Below are 16,071 nucleotides of genomic sequence, written 5' to 3'. Positions count from 1 at the left end.
CCTGATCACGTTGTTTATCCCGGGCCGACAATGGACGCTCACGTCTTCACGTCCTTGTCGGCTTCATCTGCAGTCCTTTTGCTTGACTACTTGACATCTTTATGCCGAAGATAAGAGCTGGAAAATTACAACAGCCTCTTCTCTCAATGCATGCTGGTCTTAACACACAAACATCCACGCGGTGATAGCGGTTGGACGCGCAGGATTCAAAAGTATGTCCATTTGCCTCTTTGCCTGGTAACATGTGGGATCCAGTTACATTATCCAAGGAAGTTTATGATAGTGGATGAAAGGATGAGGGCTGCTTCAAAAAAAGTCTTATCTGACTCACCAAATTTGTCGGGCAGTCACGGCACATTGCAGCACTGACAAAGGCTTCCTTTGTGGTCAAGTTTGGTTTTTCTACTCATCCCTTGATGAAGATCTGCCGGTCCTTCAAAGACACGTTTAACTCTTTATGGGACGCTCGTACAAAATTTCAACCCCTGGAAAATTGAAGTCTTTTTTTTTGTTTGTGCAAAAATTTATTCAGGGGCGCAGAGATTTTTTACGGAAGAGGATTAGGACCAGTGAAGAGAGAGAGGGGAAAAAAAACAAAACAGTCAAAAAAGTCAAAATTCTGATTTTAACACATTCACTGCCATTGACGGCTTTAGACGTCCAAGATTCGTTTTCTCCTGGTGTGGCGGTCAATGAGTTAAAAGTGAGGATTCTGACTTTATTAGTGCTACTATTATTCTGAGAATAAAATGAGAATCTGCCCAACTTTTTTTTCTCTCTCTTCACTGGGCTTTAACTCTTTGACTGCCAGACGTTTTCAGAAAAGGGATGCCGTGGGTGCCAGCCGATTTAAGCATTTTGACTGATCTTTCAAGGTCCACAGAAAATTATGTGTTTGGACTATGGAAACACACATACTACCAAATGAAAGATTGGACTCCCATCTTTCATCAGAAAAAAAAAGTTTGTTTCTACCTTATTCCGTTCTTCAGTAATCAACAATAGAAAATGGTTACTTTCACCGAAATGCTCTGTTTTGAAACAAACGTCTTTTAACGTCCTTGGCACTCCTCTGTAGGATTTTACTAAACGTTATTTAACGTTTTTGGCAGTCAAAGAGTTAACAGTGAAAAAAGTTGGATTTTTATGGCATGGGACTTACCTGATAAATGGCTCCTAGTACCACACTTAAAGTCTAAATAAACAACAAGTCACTTGTAGCGTTCCTAATGGGAAGTCCTTAATCTAAAGGCACACAAACTAATGCCTCGGTGCTTTTCATCAGTTACCTCTAAATCCAGTTGATCCCGGCGCTGCAGGAAGAGATTCGAAGGTGCCTCAGAAAAGAGGATAGCAGATTTTGCATTCAATGAACCATTGAGTCGCAAGAAAAAAAGTGCCCGCAGTAAAAATAAGAATTCAGCTTCACAAAATTTATGAATGGAAGCAAAAGTAAACATTCAAATGTGAAGCAGTTCCCAATCAGTATTACTACAAATGAGAATATCAGATGACTTGCTTCTGAACGATTAGCCTCAACATGCTATGCTAATCAGTAAATACCCACTTTATATTTCTGTTGGCAGGCGACATGGAGCGATCTTAATAATTGGCATGAGCATTTATAGAGATCGTCGAACCTGACGCCATTGCCTTCGTTGTGTATGTGAAGAAGGGAAAAGTAAACATTCAAATGTGGAGCAGTTCCCAATTAGTATTACTACAAATGAGAATATCAGATGACGTGCTTCTGAACGATTAGCCTCAACATGCTATGCTAATCAGTAAATACCCACTTTATAGTTCTGTTGCCAGGCGACATGGAGCGGTCTTAACAATTGGCATGAGCATTTATAGAGATCGTCGAACCTGACGCCATGCCTTCGTTGTGTATGTGAAGAAGGGAAAATGCAGTTTCATTTTTCGGCCACAGGTGGCAGTAGCGATTCGAAATTCCATTGTCTGCGGTCAGGAGCTGGCCAGAAACAACTGATTCTGAAGGCAGATTACGTTACATGCAGACGAGGCTCAAATCTGAAGAATAAACGCTGTGAAATGAAAAGAATAGACTGTTGGGAATACATTCATATCATTTCATGGAGCACATTTGAAAAAAATAAGGTAAATATAGGTCTTCTTCCGATAGCATTTAGCCTAATGTACCGTGTCTCTATGCGGGCATTACAATGACAAATTCCTTTTATCACATTCAACATGTCCGCATGCGGCCCGCCCGCCGGGAGACACCGCTAGATTACTGTCACATTCTCATGGCCGTCAAAACAAAACGCTATCTGCCCTCTTCAAGTCTAATTACCTGTTTACGCTGAGGATTGCGCCGATGATAACAAGTCAGCGTATGAATGTCTTGAAAGCCCAAAAGGTTCCGTCTAACCCTTCAACCGGTTGACCCGCCGCTCACCGACTGGTTGGCCCACTCTGAATGGTCGCATGGGAGAAGAGGAGCCACTTGACAGGTTCTCGGCTTCATGCCACGTTGGCATCTCGCGACGCTCCCGCGCAAAGATAAGAAGAAGCTCTTTAAGATGTTTGTCACTCGTGTTGTTGGTATGTTCTTGTGGGTGGCGCTCATTGGCAAATCAGGTCGCCCATGACGAGCCGTGTGAACTCGCTGCTCGGATTGAACTTTCCCGACTGTTGCAGTCGAACCGTGTGACCGTGCGCACTCGCACTCGGTATCTCCCAGTCATCGCGTTTTGTCATTCCTGCGCGCACGGTTGCGATGTCAGATGCATCTCGAACTGGCCACATTAGATTCAATACAAAAAAAAAAATGGTGTTAAATTCCACTTTGGCATGTTTTGATTGAGTGGATTTAGTTGGTGGTTGTATTTTGCCCTTTTGGGTTGGATTTGTTTGGAGTTTGAGGGAGTAGGAAGAAGTAAAAAAAAAAACTTATCGAGTCCTAACTCCTTATAAAAAATATTTAAAAAAACACAAACGTACATTTTTTACATTTGTACTGACTTATACCTAATTTAAATATTGTTGTTGTACTGTTTTAATACATCCTTTTAAAACACAAGGTTTCAGGTTAATTCCAAAATGATTCCACAAATTAAACCTGTAATTGTAACACACCTTTGCTTAATATTTGTTCTTGTTTTGAATTTTTTTTTTTCTATAGCCCTCAAATCATAGTCACTGTCACTTGACACATTTTAAGTTAAATTGCATTTTTTATTTGGTATTTTTGGTGGAAATCACACAAGAAAGTGACAAAACTCTGTACATCATTGATTAAAAAAAAAAAAAAAAGACAGGAAGTTCAATATTAAAAATAATTCAATACAGGTACAATTATTATTCTGAAGCTATAATCGATTAGAACTAATTTGGTCCTAAATCCCAGTTACATACGCACGTCTGAAATAACCAATTTGATTAATTACACAGTATATTGTTATGAACAAAGACTTCGATGATGTTTAGGATTTCCCACAATAATTACCAACAATGATTTGAAACGGTAGTTAACAGATTCATATCAAAATGTAATTTTTACTTCTATAAATCACTAAAAGCGTTTACACTTTCAAATGATCATCTATTTAAAAAACAAAAACAGACCCACTGGCTACTCATGTGGTCGATGGGGGGGGGGGGGGGGGGGGGGCGCTCAAGAAGAATGTCAGTTATTTTCGTGATGTAAAAAACCAGGAAACCGGTGTCACGAATAACAATTCATTATAATACATTTTTCTTCAAAGGAGGAACAAATACAGACTATTATGGTAACAGCAATCAAATGGCACATTGGCAAAGTCACTGAAGATATGATGTCATGTTTTTTTTGGGGGGGGGGGGGGTCACCACAAGGCAGGCCTCCAGGTCCCGCCGTAGTCCCACAAGTAGGGTCTGCACTGGTACGCCCTACAAAAAGAGCTGAAGAACACCACCGGCTCCAGTCCGTCCGCTTGGTACGTGTCCTTGAGGAACTCCGACGCCTGCTGCTTCCTCTTGGTTTTGTACCTGCGGTTCTGAAACCAGATCTTCACCTGGGTCTCGGTCAGTCTTAACACGTCGGCCAGCTGGGCTCTCTCGGGGGCCGACAGGTACTTCTGGTGGTTGAACTTCTTCTCCAGCTCCAGCACTTGGAGGTGCGTGAACGCCGCTCGGGAGCGTTTGGGTTTTTCCGCCGACGCCAAGCCGGCCGGCTCGGACGTGCCGGGGCAGGATGTGTCCGGAGATGCTGTGAATAGGGAGATAGGATCAGTCTTTGGAGGTAGTAAGGAAACACCAGCCTGAGCCAAAAAGTGAAGCAATGATTCCACTCGGATGGTGAGCTCACCTGTGCGCGCCACTAATGTCGACTCTGACAACTTGTTGGCATCTGCTTGCCATTCTTCTTTGGTTTGGGTGAGGCATTTCCCAACAAAGCCCGCGTTGTCTTTCAGCGAGAGGATGTCCTCGATGAGGAAAGACGTCCGAGGTTTGACCGGATCGGACATGCTGGCGGCCACTTGTGACGGAGGCCTCTTAATGTCAGAGGGTGCTCAAAGTGCTGCGTTCCTCTTCACACGTGCGCTCGCACGGTCGCTTTTTATACAAATGCGGGGGCGGGGGTTTGTCAAGGGGGTGTGTGCTCATGCTCGCTCTGTAACTTTCACTGCAGTTGCTTGGCACAATCATGAACAAAATAAATGGACTATTTATTTTTTATTTTTTTTTAAAATTATTTTGTGCAAAAAATAATAATACATTTTTATTAATAACTCTATATGTAGAAATTAAAAAAAAACATTTTCACTTTCAAATAAAGCACTTTTTTTTCAAAATATGTATTAAACAAAAGATAAGAATAAAAAATAATTAATATATATATATATATATATATATATATATATATATATATATATATTTATAATATATATCAATGTATATTTTAGAACCAAATCAAATAAAAACATATTTATATATTTTTAACTCTAAAAAAAATAATGTAGAAAAATCAAAACGATAGACAAACAAATCAATTTTTAAATTTGGGTAAAATAAATGAATAATAATAAAGCGGTAAATATATTTAAAAACAAATAAGGGAATACATTTACAACAATTATTTTTATTTGGTAACTTATTTTAAAATGTATAAAAATAAAAATAGTAAGATTAAATGTTTTATTTAATTTTCAAATCTAAATATTTAAAATTAATTGAGAATGCAAAAAACATATTTGCACAAACAAAAATATATATTTACACATGAATGTAATAGTTGTATATTAGCCTATATGTGTTAAGGATGTTGGATGCCACTTTTTTTCAGCAATTGTGTACTCACCGATACCAAGTACCGATACATAAAATTCCCCCCAAAAAACAATGGCAGATAATTAAAAAAACAACTATATATCTCAATATAGCATTTCCTTAATATTGCAGCAAATTAATGGCAAGTTTATTTTTCTAGTTTCTAATTTCTAGTTCCTGATCATAACATGGCCACAAGAGGCCAGTATTGGCCACCGTGCACACAAATGAACAATAATTAGTAATAAAATATTTTGAAAAAGAAGCATTCATATTTTATTTATAGTAAATGTGCAGACAGTTTTTAGTGGCACAATTGAACTGTTTTAAACACATATTCATTACGCTTCAACAGTATGCAAAGTCATTGGTTAGTTGAGGTGTCAAATGTGTTTTTGTATAATAAGTAATGAAATGAGTTCCACTGAATATTAATTAGGAGTCATGCATATTATTATTTTTTTTGTACTCCATCATTGTTCTCCATGCAGCCTTCAGCTGAGTGTCTGCGACTTCCGGGAGGTAGGATGACCTTTCCCTGGGGGGAAAAGCAGGGGTCAGAGTGGGTGGTCGTACCCACTGGACTGCGCTAATGACTTGGGCACATTTTGACCGGCTCCTGAACGGACGCCTTCATTGTTTGCTTGTTGTTGTGCCTCAAGAATGATACATTTACTAGCCGTGTCCGTGCTCCTCTGGGAGTTCTCATGCTTCATTTGGAAAGGGGACATTTCGGGTGGGGGGGGGGGGGTGAACAGGACATCGCGGCCTGAAATGTTAAGTAAGGTTAGAGAGAGAGGAAGACGTGAAAGTCGACACACACCAGTTCGAATGCCAGGTTTTTGTGACATATATATATATATATATATTGATTGATTAATTCCAAATAAAGTTCAGCTGTTGCAGTAGGCTTTTCCAGACAGCTTTTTTGTGTGTGTTTTTGTGTACTTGGGCAGTCATTCTTTTGCGTGCCACTAGAGGGAGCCCACGTAGTATAGATATGGCTATTACGCAATGTTGGCTTGACTTGACCGCCTCGGCCTCCTGTCCTTTCCTGTGAATTGTATTAGCATGTTGATGCTACACCTGTTTACAGTTAAGCAAATACAATGTTTGCTGTCATATTATAACTTCATATGACCTACTTTAGACATCCCTTTCATGTCATGTTGTAGCACTTGTTGAACTTTACTATAATTCAGCCTGATATCCGGTGCGTTTACAAAACTTGCTATCCTGAGCGATTGTCATGTGGTCCGGGGAGGTGTTAAAAGTCATTTTTCCGTCTCTGATTTGCTTGGAAATGGTTTGTACCGTTGCTGGACACAAATAGACTAGCTTCTCGTATAGCTACTACTGCTCCTCTTTTTTCTTCTTTGTATAGTCTGAAAGTCCTGTGGTGCCATGCTGCCTCTCTCAGGTCAGTCTTGGTACTACAAGCGACATCTGGTTTGAGGCAGGAGACTTATGATTGTTAGTGGTGATATGCTTATGTGTTGGTCATCTCAGGTATACCACAAACAGCAAGAGCATTGCCACGCTGAATTTTAACACATTCACTGCTATAAATTCATAAATAAAAAAAGATTATTAAAAATCAAGGGCGACGGGCCATTAACATTTTTAATTGTAATTAATTGCACGACTTCACTAGTTAACTCACGATTAATCACAAATTTGATATCCGCTCTAAATGTACAATAAAAAAATGCTAGGTTTTCACACTCTTGTTAACAAAAGTGGGGAATTTTTTTTTAAACTAGTAGAAATAGTTCAAATGAATTTTTTGTCGTCTATAGCCGTCAATGGCAGTGAATGAGTTAACGGTCAGATGTTAAAAATCGCTCGTCTTACTACCTGCCTTAATTTCCTTTCTCTACAAGGTCAGTAATAACCGTATTAGAGCATGTGTTGCCATATGGATTAGCCGATATTTCTCCCCATATTTGTTGTGCATACAATCCTAATCACACTTCTACATCCTGTTCCCTGTTCAGAAACAGTAAAGCAAGATGTAAATGATTGTAAAAGCATCCGATTAGAACCAGTAAAGAGGTTCTTCCCAGGCTTTAGCTGTTGTCTGGTCAACATAGTATTAAGATGGCTGATGTGATAGCTTTCACCTTGACTTTCTTTCATTTCTGTCTGGGAAAGTGTTGACTTGGAGCCGTGCACATTTTACATTTCATTACTTTCCTCTTGTGTGGCGATTCTCAAGACTTTTTCTTCACAAAGAGAAACATACTTTTTAAAATGAGAAAAATAACACTCGAGATAATGAAAGCATACAGTAATGACACAATTAAATAGAATTACAAAGAATTAAACACTTTAGTCCTATTTAGTTTGACAATAAACTTCAACTGGGTGCGGCATGAAACCGCTTTTTCAGCTTATAATTCTATTAATATCTACTACACACAAAGTTAATAATTGTACCAAAATTAATGATTGAAAACATTTCTTAAAGATTTAATGCAAATGTATTGAAGTTAAAATTTAAATACGACTGAACTGTACTGTGTAGTAGTTCTTTTTCTTACCGCTAGAGGGCGCATGTACCCCATTTTGAGATTCACCGCAAAGTGTCCAATCATTGTGAAGATTTGTACCTACTCTGAACATGTGGAGCAACATAGCTCAACTGGTGACCTTTCTCCCCGGGAAGCTGTTTATCTTCCACAAAATGTTTTCTTTGAGCCACGCCGACTTGTTTCGTCATTAATCTTCTGTTGTTTTCCTGCCAACGTTTTTTGTCCGAGGCTGTGGCGTAACGTTACATGTGTCAGCCTGCTCTGCGCCACTCGGGCCACCTTTTTTCACTCTTTAATCACGTCCCTGATTTCAGTATGTTCGGAAGCTGCTGTAATTTAGCGTGCAGCTGTGTTGATTTGTGGCCTGAGCAAAACAAACAGAACAGTGGAGGACAAAATAACACTTAAAGTGGAACGTGTAACTAATTGGAATATTGTTTAGTTGAATGTTATGTCTTTAATTATTATTATTATTTTGTTTTTAGCCTCAATTTGAGACTTTATTTTTTTAATAGGCTACTGCTATTATTATTTATTTATTTATATTTATTTTTTAGCCTCAATTTGAGACTTAATTTTTTTCTCAGGCTACTGCTATTATTATTATTATTATTATTTTATATTCAGCCTCAATTTGAGACTTTATTTTTTTGTTAGGCTACTGCTTTTATTATTATTATTATTTTATTTTTAGCCTCAATTTGAGGCTTTTTTTTCTTATTAGGCTACTGCTATTATTATTATTATTATTATTATTATTATTATTATTTTATATTCAGCCTCAATTTGAGACTTTATTTTTTTATTAGGCTACTGCTTTTATTATTATTATTATTATTTTATTTTTAGCCTCAATTTGAGGCTTTATTTTTTTATTAGGCTACTGCTATTATTATTATTATTATTATTATTATTATTATTATTATTATTATTATTATTATTACTATTACTATTACTATTATTATTATTGATTCTTATAAAATTAAATTTTTATAATTGTAAAATATATTTATTTTTGAAATATACTTCACTTTCGTCATGTAAGATTCTTCTAAAATGATGTAGCTGCACTTATGTGAAATAAGTATTCCTTTCTTGCAAAATGACTACTTTATTCCAAATCCCGCCTATATTCTACAGTAGTACTATTTCACCTTTGTGTTCTTATTACCTTTTTATTTCCTTGACTTTTTCTTTCAAACTTTTTCCTCAAATGAATATTCCTTCCCACTGTGCCACGTCAGGAGTATTTGTAAATGGAATGAGATGACGTTATGCTTTTTTTCCCTTCTTTTTGCGATGAGCACGCTCGGCTCACGTCATCCTCGCTACGAGATGACCCTCATAAAATGTGAATCACCGCGTTGTAATCAAGCATCTCTTCACTCTCCTGTGACACGCACACACAAGAAGACGGGAGAGGTGGGTGGCTAATAGGCCTATCTGATCTCGTCAAGTGTCTCCGGACTCCATTCTGTCTACATGTTCATCCTTATCACAGAGCTTCACCCCCTCACCACCTTCAGGGGGTTTCCCCCCCCCACTAACCGGTCGGCTTAACTCATCATGTGGACTCTGTCTAAACACGACCCATTTTAGTTGATATGCCGCTTCTATGCTAATCTTCAAATGACACCGTTTCTCGCTTGACTCGTACGAGTTGTATACGGTGGCAAAAGAAGCTCCGAACGGAAGAGACTGGATGACTTTGGACGACGTGTCCGTCAGTGAGTGACAGTTGAATGGAAAGAAAGGGGTTTCCCAGTTGAAGAGCCTCTCAGTCTGCAGGTTTGTTTACCAAGCAAAGCTTGGAGGACGGGACGGACGCTGAGCTCTTATCAGTGGATTAGTCAATGGGACAATGATGAGCTCCCTTTGATAGAGCGGCTGGCATCAGGTCGAATGTCACTTCCTCCTTGTGGTGGACTGTGGAAGCATTTCTTCCAGAAAGCATAAGAAAAACTCTGCCGTCTGCCGTATCGTTTTCATGAGACTTGACAACATTTGAGGTGAAAACAAACCTGCCTTTCTCATAATATTAAACTAGTAGAAGTGCACCTGCATGAGATCCAATACGCAACCTGGAGCAAATATTATATCTATGAATGACTGACAAACTTAATAACTGTTAGTGTAAGCAATTAACAATTTGATTGTGTAACTATTAACATTTATCTGACCAGCATACGACTAACTAATTGACTGACTGACTGAGTAACTGTTTAACTATGACATAATTACTTATATATACAGTACTTAAATGAACAGAGAACTCGTCTTACTGATTAACTTTGTCTAAATAACTAACTTTCTCCCTTACTAGGTTTGTCAAATTCACTTATCAAACTAGTACCGTTAAATATTAGTGTATCTAACTAACTAACTAACATATTGTTTGCCTAATAATGTTTGTGTCTAACAAATTAACTTTGTCCAAGTAATCAATTCATAGTTTGCCAAAGAAATGGAAGAAAAATTGTCTGACCAATTAATTAGCTTTCTCAATATTTAACTTTGTCCAACTACTTAACCTTTTATAACACAAGTAATTAACTGTTTCTCTATGTCTATTTATATCAACTAACTATCTAACTAACTAACTAACCTATTGTTTGCCTAATAATGTTTGTATCTAACAAATTAACTCTGTCCAAGTAATTAATTCATAGTTTGCCAAAGAAATTGAAGAAAAATTGTCTGACCAATTAATAATTTGCCTTTTTGTCTAACATAGGTAATTAACTGTTTCTCTATGTCTGTCCATATCAACTAACTAGCTAACCAACTAACCTATTGTTTGCCTAATAATGTTTGTATGTAACAAATTAACTTTGTCCAAGTATTTAATTCATAGTTTGCCAAAGAAATTGAGGAAAAATTGTCTGACCAATTAATAATTAGCCTTTTTGTCTAACATAGGTAATTAACCGTTTCTCTATGTCTGTCCATATCAACTAACTAACTAACTAACTAACTGTGCATTACAATAAACACAAATGAAATAGACAATTTTCCATTTTATTGTAGACCTTGCACGACACCAAAATTAAACCCCCCAAAAAGTAACATGCATACAAAAAGGACTTGATGTCCTTTTCATATTCAAATCAGTCTTTCACCTTTTCAAAACAAAACAGACACCGAAATCAGCGCAAATGATCTTTCTTTCTGTACAAATGTCACACATGACCGATTTCCGCAAGAGCATGCCTAGAATGCTTTATATTGAGTGGCTAATCCGCAGCCTCTGAGAGCGTCCAGCGCGCACATGATGGCCCCTTCTGTGTTGTTGACATCAGCAGACACGTTGCGATAACTCCAACCGCACACGCCGCTGTTCCCGTAGCCAACCGCGCCATTACAATGGCCAAAAGTTGCATTGCGAGGAGGCGGGAGGAGGGAGGTCGCCACCCCGCACAGCCTCCCGTCCCGGACCAGTACCGGCACCGGGACCCTCCTGGGTACCATCTCCAAACCCCTGTCCTGGCTTTGCCGCTTGCACTTGTACCTGCGGTTCTGGAACCAGATCTTAACCTGGGTGGAGGTCAGCTTGATGACCAGGGCCAGCTGCTCCCTCTCTGCCGCCGACAGGTAGCGCTGCTGGCGGAAGCGGCGCTCCAGCTCGCTCACTTGAGCCCGGGAGAAGAGCACGCGTGGCCTCCTGCGAGACCTCGGACCTCCTTTGCAGCCTCCGTTGCTCTCGATACACGTGTCTGTTGGGAAAAAAACAACAACGATAAAAACCATGCAAGTACAATGCAGGAAATGCAACGCACTTGAGCAATTATATATAGTATAGTAATGTATAGTTGTTTCCAATGAACAAAATGGGCTTCATATTCTAATTAATTTGCAAAAAAAAATTGAAAATAAAAACATCCAACATTAAACGCCAATGCCATCTAGTGGCAGAAAAATGACCTCACCACAAATGAATGACTCCTTGACATTTCACACTCACATAAGTTTATAAATGACTATAAAATTACTTTATCGGTGGACTAAAAAAACAAAACAAGCATATTTGTATTAGGTAAGCACTTTGCCTCTTTTATGATGGTTAACAAAACACACTCTTGGAATGGAACATTTACACTTTTGCAATTATATATATATATATATATATATATGGTATATAATATATAGTTTTTTCCCCCCGATGAACAAAATAGGCTTCACGTTCTAATTAATTTGCTTTAAATTTGAAAATAAAAACATCCAACATTAAACGCCAATGCCATCTAGTGGCAGAAAAATGACCTCACCACAAATGAATGACTCCTTGACATTTCACACTCACATAAGTTTATAAATGACTATAAAATTACTTTATCGGTGGACTAAAAAAACAAAACAAGCATATTTGTATTAGGTAAGCACTTTGCCTCTTTTATGATGATTAACAAAACACACTCTTGGAATGGAACATTTACACTTTTGCAATTATATATATATATATATGGTATATAATATATAGTTTTTTCCCCCCGATGAACAAAATAGGCTTCACGTTCTAATTAATTTGCTTTAAATTTGAAAATAAAAACATCCAACATCAAACGCCAATGCCATCTAGTGGCAGAAAAATTACCTCACCACAAATGTTTCACACTCCTTATATTGTAATATTTAGAATTTCAAATAGGTTTATAAATTACTATAAAATTACTGTATCAGTGAACTAAAAAAAAAAAGCATATTTGTATTAGGTAAACATTTTTCCACTTTTATGTAGATTAGTTATTAATTAAATGTACACTATATCGAAGTCCAAAAGTCTCATTTATGCTTTTACTGAAGCTCAAATTGTTTTCTATGGTTATTAGCAAAAATATCTAGGTGATCCTTTGTCTTCGTTACATAGTATAGATATAAATGTGTAAATTGGGTTGCGACACTTTAAGTAATTAAGAAAAAAGAATTATTCAGAAAAAGCTGTATCACACAATATGCTTAAAAAGGTGCATTTGGCATTATCGTATGGAATTATTAGAAATTATTTTTAAGGTTTCAGTCCCAATGGCAGGTTGTGCTCAGGTGGCAAAGACGCATCTAGTCGTTTTCTTACCAAGATTCTTCATCTCGTCCTCTGCTGCTGCAAGGTGTGCAAAACTTTTCTTTTCAGTTTGGTGCACGTCGTCGTGATGTCGCGCCGGAGCAACTCGGTCAGCCACCAAAACGTCATTTTCAAAGTCGCGCTGCTGTTCCATCTTCAAAATATCCTCCACCGAAAACGGTGTCGACGCGTTGGGATGCATCATCCCTCTTTTTTTCTTGTCTTGCAATATTCTTCTTGCTCCTTTGTGCTCGTTGCTTCCTGACCCCTGACACTGAACTGCAGAGTGGTCGCCCGTGCGGCTTTAAACGCATGCGAGGGCCCGAGAGAGGAAAAAAAACAAAAAAGAAAAGATGTCCCCTGTCACCCCCCCCCCCCCCCCAAAAAAAAAAGTAGCCGACAGACAGGCCGCACGCTCTGATCTCCCGCTGAATGCTTCTCACCTTACACCTGAACACACCACACTCGGAAGATTCAAGTGGTCGGGGGGTGGTGCCGTGGCGGGTCCCCTAATTGACGGATAAGTGGGCTCAATGGTGTCTGACAGGCAGTGAGAGTCTAATGACATTAACAATTTATCTGACATTGATTGCTAATGACTAGAAAGCTAATCCAGTCGGACACGTCATCGGGTTCTCGCATTCATCCGGTACGATAATTCTGATAAAAATGCTGCATTGTTTTTGATACTTTCATATAAATAAATATATAAATATTAGAAACACCTCTGAGTGGTTTGTACCCCACTGCAAACTACAATCACAGTAATAAGCACTGTGAAATTGACTCTCTGGCGAACTGATAAATTAACTGATAAAAAAATTAATTAATTAAAACACACGATTGAACGTGTAAACTGTGCCAAAGGATGAACTACATATGTTGTTACTGTACTGAAATTGTTTTTTCAGGTGTCTCTACTTTCCTTGAGAATAGGGCCAGACCAATTAATTGACTGACCCATTTAACTGATTGATATTAGCTCCTTTAAAATGTATTTTTTTTTTGCTTATTTTCGCCGAACAATTCAACAATTCATCACAAAAGAAGCTTTAATCTCTTTAATGCCACTCCCAGTTGAAGTTCACGGTCAAATTAAACATAAAATAAAGACAATTAAAATAATAATAATAAAAAAAAAAACATTTTTACCATAGGAAATTCCACTTAGCTTAATGCTAACAAACGATGCAAAATGCCATTGACATGCTAGCGGTTAAGCAGTGATATTTGTGGTCTTATAAGGGTAACGTGAGGGTTCGTTGGTGGTTAATGGAACACTCTATAAGATAAGAAAGCAGGATGGAGACGGATTTCTTCAGGAACAACGCTATTTACTCGTCACACGCACCAACAGCTACAACACTTCCTCAACACGCATCAGCTGACCAACACTAACCAATCAGGAGCTAGCAAACTTTACGTAAATGCAATTGAATTATAACAGCAGATTCAACACATCAATTTAGTTACTTGAAAAAAAATACAAAAATGTATAAATGTGTAAATTCTAATTCTAGAAACATACATGTATATATTTTAACAAATTAACTTAAATCATACTCATTTGTTAACCTTACATTAGCAAAGGGTATTTGAACAGTGTGGAGCTACTCATGTAGGTGGGACACTTAATAATGAGTCCCAAGAGGTTGGGGGGGGGGGGGGGGTTGAGTGGACGTCAGAGGCGATGCTGACCAGCTTTGCCATCCACATTGTTGTGCAGACATGTTATTAGTGTTGTCCGAGGCCACAACAAACAGAAACACGACACCTCATGTTGTGGAAGTGGCGAGGCGGCGGCGCCAGCCTGCAATGCGTGACTGACGACGTCGCGCGCGCGCGCACGCACGCACGCCCGCACGCGCACGCATGATCCTTGTTTTAATTTGACTAATGCGAAACAAGCGCCTAAAACGTCAAGGGTCACTCTACGCATTATTTAGACTTGATTAAAAAATAATAATAATAATTTTTTAAAAAAAACTTCAGCTTCATAAGTACAGTACAGTACATTCAATGCTTATTTCAGATTTTATTTCTTATTTTAAAAAAATAATTCTATACTACTACTACTTATGCGAAGAATGAATTGTTGTTTTATGATCAAAACATTTTACATACGCCAATAACAGTGTTTTTTCCCTACCTAATCTAAACGAACTGGCCCAACTACCCATTTTCAAATTCAAATGTGGCCCTTCACACAAACGTTTGCCCTCCCCTGTCATAGATAATAATACAGTATAAAATATGTATTAATTTGTATTACATAACACATAATTTGGTTTTAACCATACTGCATATTTTCTGCTATTTCCATTTTTGCCTTGAAAATATATCCATCAAGTGTACCAATACTTTTGTCTAGATTGTGCATGCTGATGATAATGATTAACTTCAGATCTATCATGAAGAAGATCAAAGTTGGATGTTTGGATAGATGGACACACCAATGATAGATGGATCGAATTGGCTTCATATATAATAATTTGTAATATTAAACTACATTTAAAATGAATGGTATAATAGTCAATAATACATTCAACAAGTAGAGTACACTGAACGGTACGGCAATTGATATGCATCATAACTGGCGATGTGGTTTCTGCTCTCCGCATGTTTATTGGTTGCAACTTGTTTTTGTCCACTAGATGTCGCTGTCGCACCAAGTTGGTTCTCTCAATGCAGCAAAGCAAGTTGAAACGCTGTCATTGATGAAGTGACATTTCAGGCTTTTTTGGACCATGTCACAATTAGTGGCATGTTGTTGTTGTTTTTTTTTGTTGTTGTTTTTTAAATCACATATAATAACTTTATCCAACAAATGTACACACATTGTAAAGTTTGAAGTTGAAAATGTTCAAACTTTGAACACTAACCACACCTGGAGAATGAGTGTGTTAGAGACTTTAATAGCTGCAAGGAAAAGTAGCATGTGCGAGCATCAGTGTTGACACCAAAACTTCTGCTGCAAAGCAAAAATGCCAGAAAAAGCCTACCAGAACAACTGAACTTTATTTGGGGTTAATCGGAAGCATTTTGAATGGTGGCAGGCGTGTGATGACTCCCATTTGGCACAGCTTCGAGTGTGATTGGCTAATGCAGTTCGGTGACTGGTTCCTTCTGAACACAACCACAGCTCTGGTTGTAAGAGGGTGTGCATACTTACGCAACCACATTATGGGACTTTTTGGAAACGCTTTT

General features: G+C 38.0%; 1 protein-coding gene across 1 annotated transcript; it reads right to left on the bottom strand.

The window, feature by feature from the left end:
* Positions 1-3,820: 3,820 nt before the first annotated feature.
* Positions 3,821-4,549, bottom strand: nkx3-1 (NK3 homeobox 1). Its single transcript, XM_077561814.1, has 2 exons — positions 4,313-4,549; positions 3,821-4,213 (listed from the first exon to the last, which is right to left on the bottom strand). The coding sequence occupies exons 1-2, from the start codon at positions 4,470-4,472 to the stop codon at positions 3,831-3,833; spliced, it is 543 nt and encodes a 180-aa protein (XP_077417940.1). The 5' UTR covers positions 4,473-4,549; the 3' UTR covers positions 3,821-3,830.
* Positions 4,550-16,071: the final 11,522 nt, after the last annotated feature.

The sequence above is a fragment of the Vanacampus margaritifer genome, chromosome 3 (assembly GCF_051991255.1).
Source record: "Vanacampus margaritifer isolate UIUO_Vmar chromosome 3, RoL_Vmar_1.0, whole genome shotgun sequence".
In the NCBI taxonomy this organism is placed as follows: domain Eukaryota; kingdom Metazoa; phylum Chordata; class Actinopteri; order Syngnathiformes; family Syngnathidae; genus Vanacampus; species Vanacampus margaritifer.
The sequence above is the reverse complement of the archived record's forward strand: the minus strand, read 5'-3'. Positions and strand labels throughout refer to the sequence as shown.